At 38.3% G+C, this 20989-nt stretch overlaps 1 protein-coding gene across 15 annotated transcripts in view; it reads right to left on the bottom strand.

The window, feature by feature from the left end:
• The window catches only part of LOC117419463 (ELKS/Rab6-interacting/CAST family member 1), a 357387-nt gene extending 339746 nt beyond the window's left edge, over positions 1-17641 (bottom strand). For 3 of the 15 annotated variants that reach the window (XM_058986434.1, XM_058986433.1, XM_058986443.1), the window contains exons 1-2: positions 17393-17639; positions 2813-3945 (exon numbers count right to left, since the gene is read on the bottom strand). In XM_058986434.1, coding sequence (XP_058842417.1) covers positions 2813-3514 — 702 coding nt within the window. In that variant the 5' untranslated portion in view covers positions 3515-3945; positions 17393-17639. Of the gene's footprint in view, positions 1-2812; positions 3946-17392 lie in introns of all 15 variants that reach the window. The other 12 variants (XM_058986436.1, XM_058986437.1, XM_058986435.1 and 9 more) reach the window with 7 other exon arrangements.
• Between the last annotated feature and the right edge of the window lie 3348 nt (positions 17642-20989).

Genomic DNA, 20989 nt, shown 5'->3' on the forward strand with positions numbered 1-20989 from the left:
AATATATATTACATATTTTAAAAAACTTAAAACATTTAACTCATTTTATTCCCAGTGTGCGTTCGTGCCTGCAAATCGATATTTATTTTTTGCAATGACCCGATTAAAGTTTATTGTAATTTAAGTACTTCATTTCAAAATACAGACTGTATGGCCAATCAGAAACCAAAGTATTGCCATGTGGTCTAGTTTGACATGCCGTTACGTCTGGTGTGAGAGTAGCAAGAGTTTTTAGCTTTCAATCCAGTGAAAAAATATGGATTGTTGGCTCAATACTAGTACATTACTAGCAAAGGGCAATCAAGACGAAATACCGATAGAGATTAAAAATGCCAAAAATGTCTTGAGACTGAAGCTCTCTCCAATATCCCTGCCCTCATCGGTGATTTGTGTGGTAACAAGCAGGGACATCCATCACACTGATACTAAGTAAAAGTTAATATATATAAATATATTTTTATAATTAGCATCAATACTGTATGTTTTAGTCAGCAAGAATTTAAAAATGTCAATATCTTTTCGTAATGAGGTCAGCTGTAGAGATGGAAAGTGAACTTTTCTTTGCCTTGCGTGGAAAGTGAACTTTTCTTTGCCTTTTCTGTAATTTATTATCAATAAAAATACATGATTGCCTTTTGCTATCACAGAATAAGTAGTCCTATGTCATTTCTGAGTGACTGAGTTTAGCATGGAGGCTTCGTTGATTTTAATTAATTAATAAAATGATGATGTTTCCAACAACTAGAAACCAAAAGTAAATAGAACATATTTCTTTCCGTTATAATACTGTAACTTTTATAATTGTATCAATCACACACTACAAAAGTTCTTGTGCGGTTTGGTGTATCATGTTATTGTACAGATCTTTTTTCTGTTTTCATTTTATTATGACTCTGATGGGGGTACGTGGTGGACTACATTTTTTAGAAAGGGGTATGCAACTTAAAAAGACTGAAAACCCCTGTTCTAAATGTGATCTGGTACAATGAATATCCTCTACTCAGTGATACACCAGCATCACTGTGACACGTTTCCCAATAATTTTCCCAAAAGTGACAGTTAGTATTCTAGAGACACCTTGGTTTTATCTACAACTTTACAGTTTTATTTTTTGTTCTTCAGAAACAAAAGGTCAGTAAACTCTGTTGGCACATTTAAAACAAACAAAAATAAGAAATGGTGGTTGGTTCTGAATCATCAGACCTATTGACCCCCTCACTGAAGAAAATGTCCCCCTAAAATTTTGAGAGGGGGCCACATTGACCCTTAGTCTGTAAGTCCTGGAGCAAACACTGGAGTAATTGCTAATGTGTGTCTCAATTATTAATGATCCCAGCTAAACCTCAACTGACAGCTACTTTCCTATGACAGTGTATTAATAGCAGGCTAGGCGTTTCACAAGCAACAGTAACAAAATACCTGACTGTACTGCTGTGTTTCCATTGCCCAAAGTTACCGCTCCCAGGTGCATTCTTGTTGAGCACTACCAGTCTCTTGAGACGAGTAATAGTTTCCACAGACAGTAAGGCATTTCACACACATTTTCAATAAAAAGTAGACAATAAAAAGAATTTTACAAAAATTTTAAAAAATCATTAAGATAAAATTTGGAATCTTCAGCAGACATTATAACATGGGTTTGTCCTAAATTAAGATGTGAATGAGCCAAGAAACGAACAAAACAAGACAATAAGAACAGTCCATGGCAGTACTGCCGTGCACTACCACAGTGATCCATTCATGGTCAGTTGCTTGCATATATGTTTTCTTTTTTTTTTTTACTTCATTAAAACAGTGATTTGAAACCACAAAGCTTGCCACTTTCTGCAAACTGGTGTTTTAGAACTTTGATCTGTATTGTTCTTAAGTATCCATGCATCATCTGCCTCTGCTGGCTACACCCTGACATCCATTAGTGTTAGTAAAACTTATGCCAATATATTGGATGCAGTCAATCTATTCCTGCACATAATCTCTGCACTAATGCATCTAATTTAATATGACTGTCTAGCCTATAGATGCTTTCCGACAGCCCTTGGCTGTATGAATAAACAGCTCTGCTAGATTCTCCATCTGAGATTTTAGCCTTTGACATTTTTGTTGTTAAAAAAAACAAAACAACATTTAAAAAAGAAAGGAGCTAAACTTCTAGAATTGATAGAGAATTCCAATTGTGGACTCCACTTTTTTTTTTCCCTGGTAAAGGGTTTTGACTTTAATAATAAAATATTTTTTCGGGATTGCTAGATTCTAAATCGAAAAAGGAAAGGTAAAGATATTTAGACTACAAGGTAAAAATAGAATTATGACGCGTTAGTAGCTAGTGCTTTCATCAGCTTAATTTATAATACTTTTAATGTATCCCAGGACAGCCACAGATAGATGTAATCCAGGGGGATTCTAACACTGACTACAATAGACATTTGGCGAGACAATTGTCAACTTGAATTAGTTACTTGTAAGCTTTTAGGACACTATTTTTCCCAATGGACAAAATAACACAACACCCATACACATATATAACATATATAAAGCTGAGGAAACATAAAGCCATTTTGTGGCTTGGAACATAGTTTCAGGAGACTAGATTTCAGGCCTCTGCATGGCACACCAGGGGAGATTTGGGGTTTGATACAGTAAAGCTGCCTCAAACTAGGTCTCCTGGAACCAGGTTTCAAGCCACTGCTCCTGAAAAAGTGGCTTCATGTTCCCTCGGCTTAAAAGAGGCAATTCTGAGAATTAAAAGGACTAAATGGGCATTTCCTGCCATGATCCCCGATAATCCCCTCCCTGTACGTTTCAAGAGTCTTACCTGGCCTTCCTCCTGCATGACCCTGAACTGCTCCTTCCAGATGGTGATCTTGGAGACCTCGTCCTTGCGCAGGGCACGCTCCTTCTTCAGCTCGGGGCTCCAGAAGGTCTTGATGCTGTTCATGGAGGAGCTGAGCTTGCTCTCCTTCACCTCCACGTCCTTGCGCAGCAGCTCGTTCTCCCGCAGCACCTCCTTCAGCTGGGTCTGCAGGTCCATGATGGTGTTGTCCCGGGCCTGGCGCAGGGAGTGGGGCACCGTGGAAGCCATGCTGACGGCCGGCAGGTGATGGTCGCCGAAGGCGATGGTGTCGCTGGCTACCCCGCTGTGTGCAGGTCCTCCCGGGCCGCTGGTGACCGTGATATTGGGGCTGCTCCCCATGGCAGTCATGCGCACCCCGTAAGGCAGCCGGCCCTCGGAGCGGCCCAGCGTCATGGTGCTCTTGGGCTGGTCGGACCCCACGCTCTCGTGGTCGCTCAGGTACATGGGGCCTGAGGTGGCGTATGCGGCGTTCAACGATTGGATGTTCTCCATGGACAGCGTCTTCCCACTTCCTCCGCCCACACCACTCCCCGAGCTCCCGCCCGTGCTATTGGTACGTCGGTGGCCCAATCGCGGAGACCGCGGCAGCCTTGGGGAGCGGCCAGGGCTCTGATTGTTCCCGCCCCCGTCCATCCTACCCACTGACCGGCCGCTGCCGTACATGCTTGTTAAAGTAGAGCAGATTTATTTTTAGTTTAGTTTGTGTTTTGTTTTTTCCAAAGAAATCCAATTTTTTTTTTTTTTTAATTATCAGTGTGTTTTTATTTTTTTTTATTTTAATTCAATCACCGTTATATTGTAATGTTTCATATTTTATACAAGTCAACTGATACACTGTAACAATCTTTTTTTGGTCTTATAAAATGACATTGGTTGTTTTGGTTTGGTGTCAAAACAAGGTAAAAAGTTTGCCAAAGTGGTGGTTTTACTGTACAGAAAGAACAAATACTGTGTTGTGAATTTAATCGTAAAAAAAAAATCTGATGAAGTTGATTTTTAAATGAGTGTGTGTGTATTGAACAGGACAGATGCAGCTGAACGTTGAAGACCAGTTCATAAGTAATCCATGATCTGAAAATCTCAAAGCGTATCCACTGCAATGAAAGAGAGGGGGAGAGAGAGAAAAAAGGAGAATAATTAAAATAAATAAAAGCCACATAAATACATTCAGCTAGATCAGATTGCAAAGATTGTTCCTCAGGGATGGAAATAAGACTCCTATTGCACAGCAGTTTCATCCACTCCAGGTTTTAATACAAGCTTGATTAGCCACAGTGTATAGGTATCAAACTCAGGTGTGTCTTATTTCCATTCCTGCAGTACCTTCTGCTCTGATGTGATTTTTGCTTTCCAACAATCACACATTGCAAACAAATTGCTTTTACACTTTAAGGGGTCTGGAAAGAATAAGCCACCTTTATCATAGAATGATGCTGAACAAAAATGTGCTGCGCAGACATCAGGCACAGTATTAGGCAGTGGAAATACAGCAAAACAAATTCATTGCACGAACCCTCCAAGCGGCAAAGCGCTGGTACAGTATGGAGTGCGCTTGCCTGCGGTGTTGAAATGGAAGTCCCAAGCTTGTTCACAGGCGTTCTCGTCGCTACAATGCTAACAGTTCTGCTGGGTGTGGGTTAAGATGGGGTCACACTAAGTGACAAATGTTGTATGCGTCATAAAGCTGATTGTCAGATTTGTGACAGATGGGGGACTAAACTAAATGAGATATCAAATGCCAGTCTTGTTGTCCATTACACGATCATTCATAAAAGTGCAGTGTTATCACAGGTATGTATGTTTATTACGAGTGTAACTATACCCTAACATCACAATACGATATGACATGCATCCTGGTGGGATACGTCTATGATGCATAAGAAGATCGAATGATCATTTAATGAAGGACAAAAATGAAATGTGTTACAGAGTATGTATTTATACCAACAAGGAAACACACTTAGCCAACTCCTACACACCAGACGCGATGCGACAAAATGAATAGAACACATATTTTTGATAAGTATCTTTCACACCACTGGCGACACCACAGGTGACGGGAGGGCGACGCAAATTAAATAGGATTGAATCATATCATGCGACATCTAGGGAATTGACCAATCAGAGAACAGCTTCAATGCACGGTGTCCACCAGGATGAAGCACTATCTAAAATGACGGAGGAAACAATAATACTTACCATGGAATACCCAGAGCTTCAACGACAAAGATCATCGCAATTATAGACACAGAGATGAAGGATAATATATGGGAGTTAATTTCGAAGGAACTGGATGAGTCTGGTATGTATGGTTTATTGCCATATGTGTTGAAACACCATCGGAGAAGACACTCATAATTTCCACATCATGTTGAATGAATATGTGTGACAGAATACCGGCAATGTTTAAAACAAACAAAAGATTACTTGGAAATTGTGTTAAAGGTTTTTTTGGTTTTTTTTTTTTAATTTATTTATTTTTGCTATTGTTGTTACTATTGTTATCAAGAATGTATTTTTGTATAAAATACACAATAGTACACATGTAGAGCGTTTATATAAAACCAGTAAAATGTTACAAGTAAACGATCTGTGTAGGCAGAGTTGTACCGCACATATAAGCACAGTGGTTTTAGTGGGAGTTTAATTTGGAGGTGCTCAGTTTGTCTACTCATCAGGAGCGGTGGCTTATGCAGTTCTAACATCTTAACTAGTAGGGAGCTTTAGAGAGCTTCCATGTTCTGAAGCCAGTGTGACACAGTCAATAAGGGTGGCAATAGTGTGCTAAGGGAGAGGAAAGTGAAACTCATAGTTTGAACCTGTATTCTGTGAAGCTGTGCTATGAACTGTTTGTATCCTGTGCGACAGAATAAACATTCTATTTATCTATGTATAATACCAATGTCCGAGTCTCCAGCGGCTGACGTGATTGTGAGAGGAGGTTGTGGGCTTTTCCACTCCTTTACAATATGTACCAGTCTTGATCATAGTTTTGTCAATCGCAATTGTGAATAGTTTTATAGATCTGGTCATTTTTCAAATCTATCACATCGTGTCTGTGTGGCTTCAGGCGTGTATAGTCATGTCGCTGCAAAAGTATCTTGTTGCCCAGTGGAAAAAAATCGCATCACATCTGTGTAGCGGCCTTTATTCTTCCTTCAAGAACAGCTTAAACTGCAATCAGCTATGTCATGATTCATCACACACACAGAGTAGGTTGCATCATTGTTTATGGAGGACAACGTGGTTGTCCAACGACTCAATATTTCTTTTCACAATGCAAAAAAAAAATTACAAAAAAAAAAATCTCCATTAAAAAATTGTGTGGATAACATTATACAAACATTGGTTATATTGTAACACTCTGTGCCCAGATTCATAGGAATAACGTGGTTGGTTTTAAGGCACTTTCTTATCTATGACAAATTACTAATGATTCACAATTTTTGCCTACATCGACAGAGTTATGGCAGATGTTACACTATCTACGTGCAACAGACTGGTCCCCCTACAGTGTATCGAAGTTCTAATATAACATTCTGAGCTATGCTGCTAATTGCTACTTGCTAATAATCAGCAACACAGAGCATTGTGCTGATTTCTAATGACAGCCATCAAATGAACTACATCATAGGGCCTAATACAAGCAACCATACTGAGATTAGTGGTGATCAGAAGGTTGTGTCTTCTACTCTTACTGCTACTATAGCATAGGACTGGGCGACAGTAACACTTTCAGTTATTAGCAACGTTTTCCCTTGTTCATTGTGCTTTCTCTCTCATTCACGTGTCGGCTTTTTAAAATAAAAACCATACCATTGTATCTCTCCCACAATAATAGCGGGCGGATTGAAAAAAAATCCTTATGCCCAATTCATTTATTAATAAATATTTCTGATGCCCAGTTTAATTACATGGCACTTAGCCCCCACTCATGCCCACCCCACCGCCCCAATTCTCTACAGGAAGTGGAACGAAGCGTCTTGGTAGCAGTGGCGCTTATCCTGATTACCTTTAGAGGACTGTCAGCAACACAACAATCAAAAACATCTTTTCAGTACAATAAATAACTAATGTTGCAACTCTACTACAGTATACCGGTTCAAGAGAGATCCCTATCCCAGCTAACACAGCATCAGGCTCTGCTGGTCAGTAACAGGGCTGCTGTGTGGTTATGTAGTAAGGAACAAAAGCCCAGGAATGTGGAGTTCAACTACTAAGACCTGGGCTGCAGTACCATGCAACCGCAGACAGGCCACCTGACCTCCTGCAGCTGTAAAGCAAGCACAAGCAAGACCCTGCAGATGTTGCAGGTCAGCTTGACATTCCAGGGAAATAATACTCATAACAATTACCACTGGGACAAGTATTTGAATATTTGAAGAAACCCAGCTAGAAATGTATTCAGTGGCAAAAATAACCATGATCTAAATGACTTCTGATATAAATAAATACACACATTCTACTGTGCAAGAGAATTTCTAGCCTGTCTTCAACAGGTAATTAGAAGGGGTTCTGAGTTTATTATTGTTGAGCGTTTTATTTATTTCTTTATTTTATTGTAATATGGTACTAATAATTGTACTTCCGTTTTCCAGCTTATTCAAAATTACACAGTATTTTCATTTTAAAATTTGAAAGGCTATTCAAAACACACAAAAATAATCTACAACCTTACCAACTACACAAAATAAAATGCGTAAGAATGATAATTTAATTATGGTCAGTCTTTCAAAGAAGCAGGTGTTGAGGTATTGAACCCGATGTCCTGGCTGTTCAATACAGGTCAAAGGGTCTGGACAAGCTAAATGACCCATTGCTGGTAAATGTGTAGTATTGGAAGTAGCGGAAGTCTTTTTTTCTCCCATCTACTAATGGGAACAAGACATTGGGTAATATTGGCTCCTAATTATTTTCAGCCTAAAAATTGTGCTTGATTATAAAGTACGCTGCATTACAGAGGTTTTACTGTACCTTAAATATATAAAATGACAAACTATTTGAACACTTCTATTACAGTACATGCAGTGGCAGTAATATTCAGGTATAACCTGTAGTACAAGGCTGGTATTCATTTTAATTTTAATTTACCATTATGTATGCAAGGATTTCTCTGTAGATCAGGAGTCTCCAATCCGGCAGGATTTTATAGGTGTCTTTACGTCACCAATGGCTAACAATCTGTAACACATGCTAATCTTGGCCCAAATATAACTCTGAATTATACAGAATGCTGGTTTGTAGAGTGGCTGGATTGGACAGGTGTATTTGAAGTGGTTTATGCAGCTATTGGGTAGTTTTAAACTCCAGAACTGGGCGCAAGACTAACCCTGCACCAGAACCCCAAGATAAAATGTACAGCCCTATTATGTACAGTGGGGTGCTAGAATTCATTACGATTTCTGTTTTTCGTTGTTGCAGCATTTTCCTTTTGCATACAATTTTTCTCCCTCCTCAGTCAAAATCTGAAGGTCACTTTGATCTGCTTCTTCTGCCTGCTGGTTTGTACAGCTGTTCTGAGATCTGCTTCTTCTGCCTGTTGGTTTGTACAGCTGTTCTGAGATCTGCTTCTTCTGCCTGTTAGTTTGTACAGCTGTTCTGAGGCGAAGTAGGTGAACACGTTGTTTATTAACTACAGGTGGCACGAGCAGTCTTATCTTACAACAGACATGCGACAACTGTTAATAGGGTTGTAAAGGCTATAGTTCAGCCTTTACAACTTACTAATAATAAACTCATTACTTTCTCCTGTTTCCTTCTGCGGTCTGTTTTATTGTGCTACAGTACTTTAATTGTAATGCTAAAACTACATTTGACCGACATGTATCTTGGTTCTACACCAAGAGAGAGACAGAAATTGATTGGCAAAGAATTTCCTGTTGCTCTTTGGGTGATGTCCAGCATTTTACTCACTTTCTCACTGCCAGAACACTATGCAAGAATATTTCTGAATGAAAACGGACCCATGGATATTCATTTTTAAACTCACTGTAGCAATAAGGTCACTTACTCTGACGTCAGTGGTCAATCAATTACCATGCTCCATGGCATTCTTGGATACAATAAATGAATTAGTTATTACTGTCACCACAGAAGAATTTAAATTGACACATTCACGAATACACAAAGGCTCTATCTGTAAATGACACACAAGCTTCATATTCCAAATACAGTAATCCGTCACATATCCGACTGCGGTGGGACTTGAGTAAGGGCGGATATGTAAAAAGACGGATGAATGAATCCTGTTTTAAATACCATTATACACAGATATAACAATTACTATATTCACACAATTATTGTTTTGCGATTCAGCTTTTATTAGAGTGCTCCCTTAAATCCCTGGTTTGGAAAGATACAGGGTATCAATGCTTGTGACAGAGTAGCAGTCTGCCGTGTGGGTGCGTGCATTCGCTGCTGAGTGACAGACAGGAGATCGAGACAGAGGTTGAAAATGATACGCCCCGCAGGCCAACAGGATTTATTCACATATCAACACACTGAACAGCTCACGTGACACTTCCAGCATGGAGCACATACAACACAGTGTACGAAAACTTTGGTAGGATCTACAATATCTGAACGAATGTTCTCTGTTCAGTAATAAACTAACGTTGCTGTAGAGCTTGATCATGGCGGATAAACGGTTAGGGCGGATACGTGACGGATTACTGTATAAATACACAGCCTGGCCACTTTATTAGGACCGGTCTACCCGATCGGATTTTCTCCTGGTAAACCCTGGGTCCCTTGATCACTCCAGAAAGCCGAACTCAGGCTGCAGTTTAAAAGACATTAGAACTGATTAAGTCTATCCAACAATAGGAGCTGTAGTCTGATGTCAGTGGATACTTTCAAGAAGATTATACACAATGCACTAATGGTTTGAGGAGAATAACCATGACAGAGACCTCAGGCATCCTCCAAGCACCACAATCCACAGATCTCAATCCAATGGAGCACGTTTGGGTTGAACTTGAGAGACACATTTGTCATCATGATCTTCTGCCTACCTCTCTACCCATACTGTACACTTATATAACAATGACTGAATGGGTCCACATCCCACAAGACACCTTCCTGCACCTTGTAGAGTCTATGCCTCCTCATGTCAAGGCTGTGATTGTCAAACAGTGGCCAATATTAGGTATATCATGATGTAACTATAGACTCCCATTGCTTAACAGCTGGATCCATTCCTGGTTTTTACTAGTTTAATAAGACACACCAGAGATTGTTGCCTATACACTGTGGCTAATCAAGCTTGCAGTAAAACCTGGAATGGGTGAAACTGCTATGCAATAGGAGTCTTATTTTCACCCCTCTATAGGTCCTAATAAAGTGTATGTATTATTTTTCTTGGATGTGTCAAACATAATCAAGTATGACGCTACTATAAATAGATTATGTATTTATTAATCTGTTCTCAGAATCTAATAAACTATTTCGAGATATATAAAAATATGTTTTACTTATTTTATCCCCCAATTAGCTTTGTTTCAGTCTTTCTAAGCAGCCAATAAACTAGTTTCTAGATTAAGTACAGACAAATAGAAGGAGAGGTGATACCTTTTATTGGACGAACTAAAATGAATCACAAGCAAGACCAATAAAAAGTATCACCCTCCTTCTCTTTGTCTTTCATCACTGGACTTACAAGGCTACCATTTCATCTATCAACTGAGATTAAGTATATCAATTTTATACCACTGTCTGTTGAAGAAAAAACAACATACTGCAAAATCAAAAGCAATTAATCTCAAGGTGAAATTACAAACACTGTAAAGTACATAAAAAGCCATCTGTTACATTTTTCAGAGGAAGGCATCACAATCACTAGCACATTAATGCTTTATGAATATTACACTTTGAAGCAATACAAGCAGCAGGAATGTTCAGAGACGTCTTTACATGACCTGTTAATCACGGTTTCAAGACAGGATTTATTATTTATTTTCTGAACACTTTAGAAGAGTGTGGGGGCTTATATCAACATATGTATTCAAAGCTACCATTCTTGAACCCCACCCCGAACAGCAGATCTACAAGTTTAATACGATACACTTGAGCTTGTTACCTATACACTGGTGCTAATCAAGTACATATTAAAGCCTGGAATGGGTGAAACTTATTTCTGTCCCACAAAACAGCCCAATGTTTTATATGTTGTCCACGTGACTCATCATTAATGTGGTGAAGTGATTTAGCATTTATCTGACTTGGTCTGCACTAGAACATTTTGGGGTCATTCCTAATAAAAGAGACAAGCCTCTGTAAAAAAATAATTATTTCCATCATCCTCATCACAGTCCCTGGAATTCCTTGTGGTATACAGCAATGAGATCAGATTTGCCACAACCACATTCTGCAGCCCCAGTATTATAAGCACATTTCATGAAGATAACTTTCCATACCAGTACTGTAATATGCAAGTATGTACCACTTCTTTAGGCATGGAAATAAGACTATTCAATGTTTTACTACAATCTTGATTAGACACATTATATAGGTAACAAGCATAGGCGTGTCTTACAGGAGATTTACGCACACATGGTTTTCAGTTGTCTGCATCCCCACCGCAGATTATTATAATATTATTATTATTATTATTATTATTTTTTTTTTTTTAAAGCATGCTGGTAACACAGCTGCGTTGTGTGAGGTGCAAGCTTCATAATGTTAGCGAGCTCATATTCTACATTGTAGTTCCTGCTGTGGAGAACTGGAAAACATGGACCTGGGAATGTCTTAAATCGCTGCAGACTGAAGCTGAACCTATAAAAATTCGCACCCCTTTCGAGAGACCTCCTCCGGTTGCGTGTTTTGCCAAAATCCATTTCAGGCTTTCTTACCGACTGCTTCCCAAGCATAAGCAACTGTGTCTGAAAGACGTTAGCGGCTGCTGACAGAAAGAAATGGCTCAGAAGTTCAATGGATTTTTTTCGCTGTCTATTTAGCTGTACTTTAGCAATACAGCTAAGTTTAAGGGTCTACTGATTGCTTGTCAATTAATGGTAGTTCTGATGTTGTGTACCGGTATTTATTTTTATTTTTATGCTACAGCTGTTTCAATAACATACCTGTAATTATTATTGTCATTGTTAACATCCTGATGACTTTCTACACTTATAAAACTTTAAAGTCTGTTTCAAAGCTCTCTTCAAAATGTCTGCTCTAGTGCACTGATATTGTAAGGATTATTGCCCACATTGTCAAACAGGTAACACAGCAATAACGATCCATGATGTGGTACGGAACAGAAAAGCCAGAGCACTCGCTGTTATGTGTTGGGGTTTTTTTTTTTTTGTTTGTTTTGTTTTTTGTTTTAAAAGCACAGAACATTTAAAATAAAAATACATCAATTACAACTAATTAGTCAAAATTCTTACCTTTCAAATGAGCCGTTCACGATCACTCTAGGAGAGTGGTTCCCAACCTTTTTCAATGTAGGGACCACCTTAGTGTTTGGATTTTTCCCCACAGACCACTTGTACGCATTTTTTCACAACAGCATTTTGAAATTAATGTTTATGTGTATATGTATACGTACATGTAGAAAGTAAGGTATTTATATAACGTACCTAACTTATGAGATTCCTGGGTTTGGATCGTCGCTACCAGGTCAGCAATGAATGTGGTCATTGTAAGCATTGAAAGTGACTGATGGCAAAGTTCCTGTTTGTTTTGTTTCAATTATTTCTTCTCATTTGGAATGCTTTGTAGATAAATGGCATCTCAGTGTTGCAGGTTTAAGACAAATTATGCACGGAGGCTCGGGTCGTCCTCGGATCAGGTAAATGTAAATGCCAGTGCTGGTCTCTGCAACCGTTACCTCGTGTAGAAAATTAATCTATCCATTTCTAAAGCATCTTATTTATTATTTGCCAACTTCGATCAACGTACATATAAACACTGGAATAAGAAACCGAGGTGTGTGGGAAGCAATCTGAAACATTTAAAAATGATCGGAGAGTGTACCGGATGTGTCTTATCACTTCTGGTGGGTGATGTGTACATTTTAACAGGATTGGTGGCACACAGCATCATAGCATTTTGGTTAAATATGACAGTGTCAAGAACAGGCGGTACACATTATTTCCAGAAGTAGTGTTAATAGCATTTGCTTTTGGCATTTAGTATTGTGAGATATTAAACCTGGCTGAGTAAACCCATATAATAACACAGAGCTGAAATCGATCATTCACACTACAGTACAGTTCACAAGTCAAGCAACAAATATAGCCTATTTTTGTTTCACATTAACTTTTGTTACTATATGCAGCTAACCTCTCCAAAAACGTATGGAGAGATAGGTATATTCTTATATCCCTGGCAACACTGTAGCACATATTTTATATGGTGAAAATGAAAAGTACTAAAACTGTGGTTTTAATGTTTTTTTGTTTTGTTTTATTAATTTAGGTCATTCCAACGATTTAGGAATATCCAAAGCAGTGCGCTACTTTCATGTGGAGCGAAAAGCCTGGGAGAGCCAGATTACAGTTCTTTCCCCTGAACAGTGAACACAGGCAGTAGAGTGAGCACAGATTAGAAAGATGTGCATTTACGTAAATGCTAGATGTAAAAACATATTTTTAAAGTAATGCTGGCTAAAAAAAAAAAAGTCTGTAATTTTGACAAGACAGATGTGCCTTCATAATGTGTAAGTTATTTAGTTAGTATTTGTTTCACATTTGAAAGCTGTTTCAGTTAATGGCGGCTTTGAAGGTGATGCTTGGTATTGCACCAAAGGGAGCTGTAATATTAATTTATAAACACACCAGTAATAAAAGGAAACAGATAAAGGAGGAAAATGCAGACTACATACATATCTTACAATTACATGTCACGTGGTTAAAGCAGTTTGTTGTGTTGCTTAGTAATAACAGTAGCACAGCGTGTGATTGTGTAGAAATGGGTTTGTGCATGAACTGCGTGGGAGCTGTTTGTGGACCATCTGGAGTTTACTCACAGACCACAGGTTGGGATGACGTCCTCAGTCACGGCTACATCACAATGCAAAAAGCAACTTGACTGGTGATTGGACAGCTGAGATATCATGAGAAAGTGTCAGTTTCAAGTTTGTTAAAAACATGGAGGTGGTTGTGAACTATCGGCAAAAAACGATCCCATAGTAATGTTTCTTCGAGTGACGGTTCACAAGCGAACAAACAGAAGAAACTGTTAAACGAGGGTGATAATGAAGAACAACATATTAACAATGCCCCAGTAGCTGGACCAAGCACTTGTCGGTTTCTGTTGAACGCCAAACCAAAAATTAAAGTGCGGAAGTACCAAGATGATTATTTAAAATGTGGTTTCACTTACAGTTGTGAATAATGAGGAACAACCATAGTGTGTTATTTGTTCAGACATTTTAGCTAATGACAGTATGTGGCCTGTGAAGCTTATGAGGCACTTGCAAACAAAACGCCCATAACATGTCATCGAGTTCTTCAAGCAACATGTGAAACAATTGAAAAGGCAAATCATCTTGCTAGAAAAGCAGGTCACTATTCCATCAAAAGCCTTGAACGCTTCTTTAGAAGCTTCTTATTGGATTGGCAAAATCACGAAGCCACACACTATAGGTGAAACATTAATTCTTCCTGCTGCCATAAAAATGTGCGAGATTGATACACGCATCCGGAACAGTCCGCTTCTTGTATTCGTACAATACTGTTATAAAGAGGATGTATGTGAAGAGCTTCTGTTTCGCCAAGCATTGGAAGGGAGAGCTACAGGGGAAGCTACTTTCTCTCTTGTTGAGGAGTTTTTCACCACAAACAATCTTTGTTGTATTAATTGTGTTGGTGTATGCACCAATGGGGCAGCTGCATTTACAGGAAACAAGAAAGGGTTCAGAGCCAAAGTAAGTGCTGTTGCTCCGGGTGTAACATTTACGCATTGTATCATAGCTTCAAAGAAACTGCAGCCCAAAGAAACAAAGTGCTACAAGATGCCGTGAGTGTTGCGAACTTCGTGAAAGCAAGAGCATTGACCAGCAGGCTGTTTTCCATTCTTTGTGGTGAATTGGGATCCAAGTATGACAAGCTCCTGTTCCACACAGAGATGTCTCGTGGGAAAGTACTCGGACGCACTTTATGGATGAAAAGTGGCTTCTAGTACCGTGCTACCTGGCTGATATCTTTGATAAACTCAACGACCTTAACTTTCACTTCAAGGTATAGCAATAGCAATATTTAGCTGTTGAGTGACAAAGTGTCTGCATTTCGCAAAAAACCTGTGCTGTGGAAAAATCTGTTTAAGAATGGAAAATGAAATGTTTCCAATGTCTCAGTGAATTACTCCAGGAAAATGAGTTGAATCACAGTTTTATTTATGACGTTGTTTAATGAGTTGAATCATAAGAACCACTGGCCCATCCGTTTTGCAGTATTTTGAGGTATGCGCATGCATCAGCAGTTCATTACATTTTGTCCATGTGATTACTGACGCAATTATTAATGTATTTTTAAAATGTGAACTTTCAGTATTATAAATGACATGTACTTTTAACACATCAAAACACATCTCAGAATAATGCAAAATTCGGCATGACACCGTACTTAATACTTTAGAGGTGTCGTGAGTCAGCATTTATACACGATTCAATTACATCCGGATTGGATAAAGTCTGTGCGCAGTGAAGTACTGAAATATTTTGGTGGCTTGAGGTGGCTGATGATGGAATTGTAAAACAATATAACAAGACCTTGTTTTTCTCCATGGATACTGTAAAGCAAAGCACCACTAAGTTAAAGAAAGCTATTGGTTTTCATATGGAAATATCTGTTAATGTCTAATATATATATATATATATATATATATATATATATATATGTGTGTGATATTGCAATTGTGTTATTATATTTCTTTATTTTGGAAGACTTCGAAATACATGCACGATATCGATATAACATTTTCATATCGTTGCCCACCTAGTATAAATGTTTATATGATCATATTCCTATCACTGCATGAGCAAATGGTAACTGTAGTCTCACAAAAGTGTCTCTGGCAAATGGACATTTTTAAAAGCAAATGAAGAGACTTTTTTTTTTTAAACAAGTGTCTTAAATTGGCTGTGTTTTATGGTTGGCACATCCATTATTCACCAAAATGTGATTGTTAGGCCTTGTGCTGGACAAACAGTTGGCCACTCTTTTGGTACCCCTATACTGCAGCTGCTACATCCTATGGTTTTGATTATTTGTTACATGGCATTAAACATAAAAGCTTAGAGAAATTGTTTGTCTGTTACCAGTTTTAAGTTTGCAAAAAAAATAATGTATAATTAATGGTTTGCAAAAAATAATGTATAATTAATGGTTTAAAAAATAATAATGTATAATTAATGGTAAATGTACATCTGTTTGACAACAGGAAAACCCGTCACATCGCAATTGATTGCACCTGTACCAAAATCTCACATCGTACAACTTTACCATTACACGGGTCAAGTTTTGCTAGGCGTACCATATTGTGACGATGCACCACTTTATAACAGTACACCTGTAAAAGTATTAAATAATAATAATAATAATAATAATAATAATAATAATAATAATAATAATAATAATAACAACAATAATAATAATGTTGTTGAATATTGACATAGTACAAAATACAATGCATTTAGTTGACAACAAAGGTATACACAAAGTTATCCATGTTCTTAACCTTATTAACGCAATAATATATTTTAATTCTCATGCTACGCACAGGCACCATAAAGCCAGCGGAACTGTATAGATTGTTCATATTTATTTGCCCTACAGCCAAATGGAACGGTTTAGCCACCCCACAAACAAACAACCCGTCATAATAATAATAATAAAATATTACTTTGTCTTATTTATTGTTAATGTTCTTCACAGTGAAGATGTTCGGATTGTGCCAACAATGTGTTTATGGTTGTCACTCCAAACGAAATCAATGTGTGTGCATTCTACATTATCACAGCATTAGAACTGTATCAGGCTGCTTAATTCAATTAAAGTACAAATAACGATTGATTTTATAAAAGATGTGCGTTTTTGCACATCAAAATAAAACTCTCATACGTTACTTAAGTCTTGAGTAGTGACAATGTAAAATAATGCATTTAGTACCAAAGCACTAGTAAGGAGATATATATATATATATATATATATATATATATATATATATATATATATATATATATATATATCCAGTTCGTACGTGTTTTTAAGCCAATTGCATATATCCCCACCATACCTAGGCAAAGCACAGTCAGAGGAGACACCCAGCTCTTCTGTTCTGTTCTGTCAAGCCAGTCTCAACCGTTCACCAGAGTAAAAAGACTGCTTTATATAATTGTCTATATTTATTTTCATACCGGAATACTATAAAAGGAATCGATGTCATTGTAGAGCCATGCATAACTAAGCTGTTAGTATATACACTAAATACATACAGACGACTCCCCTTGCTTGCTAGAAGAGCTAACATGACAGTCTAGTAGTACTATCAGATGAACCCATTAAATAATAATACAATTAACTACTTATAGCCTACCGTCCAGCTGGAGTCTCATCCAGTTCCGGTTATAACGTTGCTAGTCGCCCAGCATTGCAAGGGAACCGTTAATAATTCCAATTATATCTGATAAGTAGAAGCGCTCTGTTCATTCCCGTTTCTTATTTTCCCCCTCTTGCCAGCACCACCAGCTTCACTTTGCCAGGCGCTTCAATGACGTAGAGGCAATGCGCGTTCACGACACTGGCCTTCGCCGCCGCCGCGGAGAGGGGCCAACAGACGCGCCATGCTGGGAAGGTCATTTCCGCAACATCGACGTTATACTGAGGTCGCATTATTGGAAAATTAAAGCATACATGGAGGGTCACGCTGAGGAATGCAACGCTAGTCGAATTTGTTTGGAAACATGAAGTTAAAATGGACCGAAAGCATGTGATCTGTATCTTACAGCCAGGAGTTGCTGTGTACCAAACAGCTGCAATGGAACGACAGAATCATAGAACACAGCTGTGTATTCCAGATGTGAAGATTACATGTAGTGGAACTTGACTGAGCGAATCATTGAGTACAGCTCTCTACCAAATCTGACATATGTAGGTTTGAGGGTTCAGTGGCTGCAGTTTTGTAATATTACTGCCACTAAAGCGATTTCAACAAAATAAATTATACAGTACGATACCCACAATCGAACCTGCTCTCACACTCCTAGATTAAAGATATGTGCCGCATATGAAGTCAATATCTCGAAGCGTTCGGTCATCATCCGGAAATCAAACAGTCAAATTACCACAATATGACACAAGATTAGAGGTCAAAAGGTACTGTTACATTTTGCATGTCTCCATAATATTGAACATATGAAGTTGGCATTTTAAATGATTTTATGAGTTCTGAGCAGTTGAAAATTGATAGTATAACATTTCAAAATGTTTCCCCCAGATGGCACTAAACAAAATGACATTTTTTTTCTCCTGTAGCTGTAACTGCCCCAATGCAAACAATTATTATTAAGAACAATATCATAGAAAGACTATATGTGGGAAGATGAATGCATGCTTATGAATAATATTACAGTAGCTTCAAATACAGGATGATGAACCTGTGTCATTTTGTTGAGTTCCATCTTGTGTTTTACTACAGCACCATCTAGTGTATGACGTGTACATTGCAGGCAATCATCCTAAGTTTCTTGCATCGCCATCTAGTGTTTGAGATGTACATTGCAGGCAATCAACCCACAACTGCAAGTGTCCGTTCAGTAGTGTACCTGTCTACAACAAAAAGTGACTGAACTTCCATATTATCGCTGCAGTTTAAATAATACAGTGTTATTCTTAACTGGGGAATGGGTGGGGACTTTACAAAGTCACATTTCGCATTTTAACATGTCTTTGGTTGGTGCTGTACAGAGCGTGTGAATGTGGCTTCCCCGCCTGCAATGGCGTCAAACGAACGTTATAATTACTCTATCAGAATCATATTCATTGAAAATATTATATATATATATATATATATATATATATATATATATATATATATATATATATATATATAGTTGAAATAATATGAATACTATTAGTAGAATTATAGAATAACAGTCCGTAAAGTGTTCTAATGTTTTGTGAATAGGGACCACTGTGTTACGACAATGTAGGCCATATTTTCAAAGTATTTGCTTCAATCTTTAATTAACTCCTACTTCTTAAAAGAAAATCAATCATCTCAATGCTACCAAATGAGAGACAAACAACTTTAGGGTGCTTGGCAGACCTTGTATTATATTATCTAGCTGTATCTATTAACATGTTTTCTTCATCCAAAAAAATAGGAGTTAATTCAAGACTGGAGTAAATGCTTTGAAAATATGTTGTAAGGTAATATACCAGTAATACAAGGTCTGTCAAGTTGTTTGTTTCTCATTTGGTATTATTATTATTATTATTATTTATTTCTTAGCAGACGCCCTTATCCAGGGCGACTTACAATCGTAAGCAAATACATTTCAAGTGTTACAATACAAGTAATACAATAAGAGCAAGAAATACAATAACTTTTGTTCAAGCAAAGTACAAGTGTGACAAACCACAATTCAATAATACAGCAGATAATAGTGATAGTTACATCAGGATATGATTAAATACAAAGTACTACAGGTTAAACACTTGGCAGATTACAGTATTCTGAAGTACAGGATTAAATGCAGTAAAATAGGGGGCAGATAAGTGCAAAATAAAGCACATTTAAATGAAGGGTGATAGTGTCCCAGGATACAAACAGTTCTACAGGTGCTGTTTGAAGAGGTGAGTCTTAAGGAGGCGCCGGAATGTGGTCAGGGACTGGGCAGTCCTGACATCTGTAGGATTGGTAGCATTAATGTGCTTTTTTTCTCTTTTAAAAAACTGGAGTAAATTAAAGACGCTTTGAAAATATGTCCCAGTATTCTTTTTAGGGTCCCTATTCAAACTGTGGGCCATTAAATGTGCAATGATCATGTCTATCTGTCTGTCTATCATACTTTACATCAGGGATCTCCAACCCTGGTCCTGGAGAGCCCCTATCCAGCAGGATTTATAGGTGTCTTTACATCATCAATGGCTAAAGATCTGGAACACCTGTTAATCTTGACTAATTAAGCTAATAATTGGTGCATTTAAGTAACTCAGAGCTCAGCTGAAAAGATAACTAGAAGTCCCTGTAGCTAGGGTGGCCAGTGGTGTAGTCGAGGGTATACACAGGTAAACAGCGTTTACCCACTTTTATAGCGTTTACGTACTTATCATATAAGGGATACAGAGTTTACTCACTTCTACTCTCCTGTGATATGCAAATCCTGGGTTAAAGACAAGATATTTTAATCAGTGACCATCTGTGTTGTGTTGCTGCGTGGGAGACTGACAGCTGAGAGCTCTCAGTCACAACTGTGGCACGAGCAGGGGGGCGTGGCCACTGGACTGAGTGTTCTGTTTGTGTGTGTGTGTGTGTGTGTGTGTGTGTGTGTGTGAGTGTTCTGTGATCGGTTGTTTGTGTTCTGTTAATGTTCTGCTGTTAGGCACACTGGACCTGCAGGGCGGTGCTAGTAACCTTCATCCTAGCCCGTGAAAGGACGCTCACAGAACTGTTCAGTAAAGCACACTGTCGGGTCTGTGACTGTTCACATGTGAACAGCACCTGAGAGGGGAAAGAACTGTATAGGGGGCTCTGGTTGGCTGAGGGCCAGTAACAATGTATTTGTTCATGTTTATCTGTTCAATCTATCTGTTCAACTCCACCAAACAGGTTAGTTTACACACTTACCCATGGCTACGGGACAGTCCCTAAATGTAAAGATCAAGTCCCGATCCCGGACTAAATGCCTCCGGGATGGAATATTTGTCCCAGATTCCTATACACAGCGCAATCTTACAGTTTAGCGCTACAGTCAAACTATAGCATATCTATTTGGAGCAAAGCCCCACCCCCGCGGCATAATTTTGCACGGCCTTACATAGTCCCAGAATGATTGACACATTAGATAGCCAATCTAAAGCATAAAACTATATAATCCCACTATCATGTGACTTTTTACACTCACATCACATGTTCCCCAACAGCCTGACACTGATCTGCTTTGGCCAGCAATCAAAATACAATTCGTAA

Source organism: Acipenser ruthenus, chromosome 14 (assembly GCF_902713425.1).
Source record: "Acipenser ruthenus chromosome 14, fAciRut3.2 maternal haplotype, whole genome shotgun sequence".
Classification (NCBI taxonomy): domain Eukaryota; kingdom Metazoa; phylum Chordata; class Actinopteri; order Acipenseriformes; family Acipenseridae; genus Acipenser; species Acipenser ruthenus.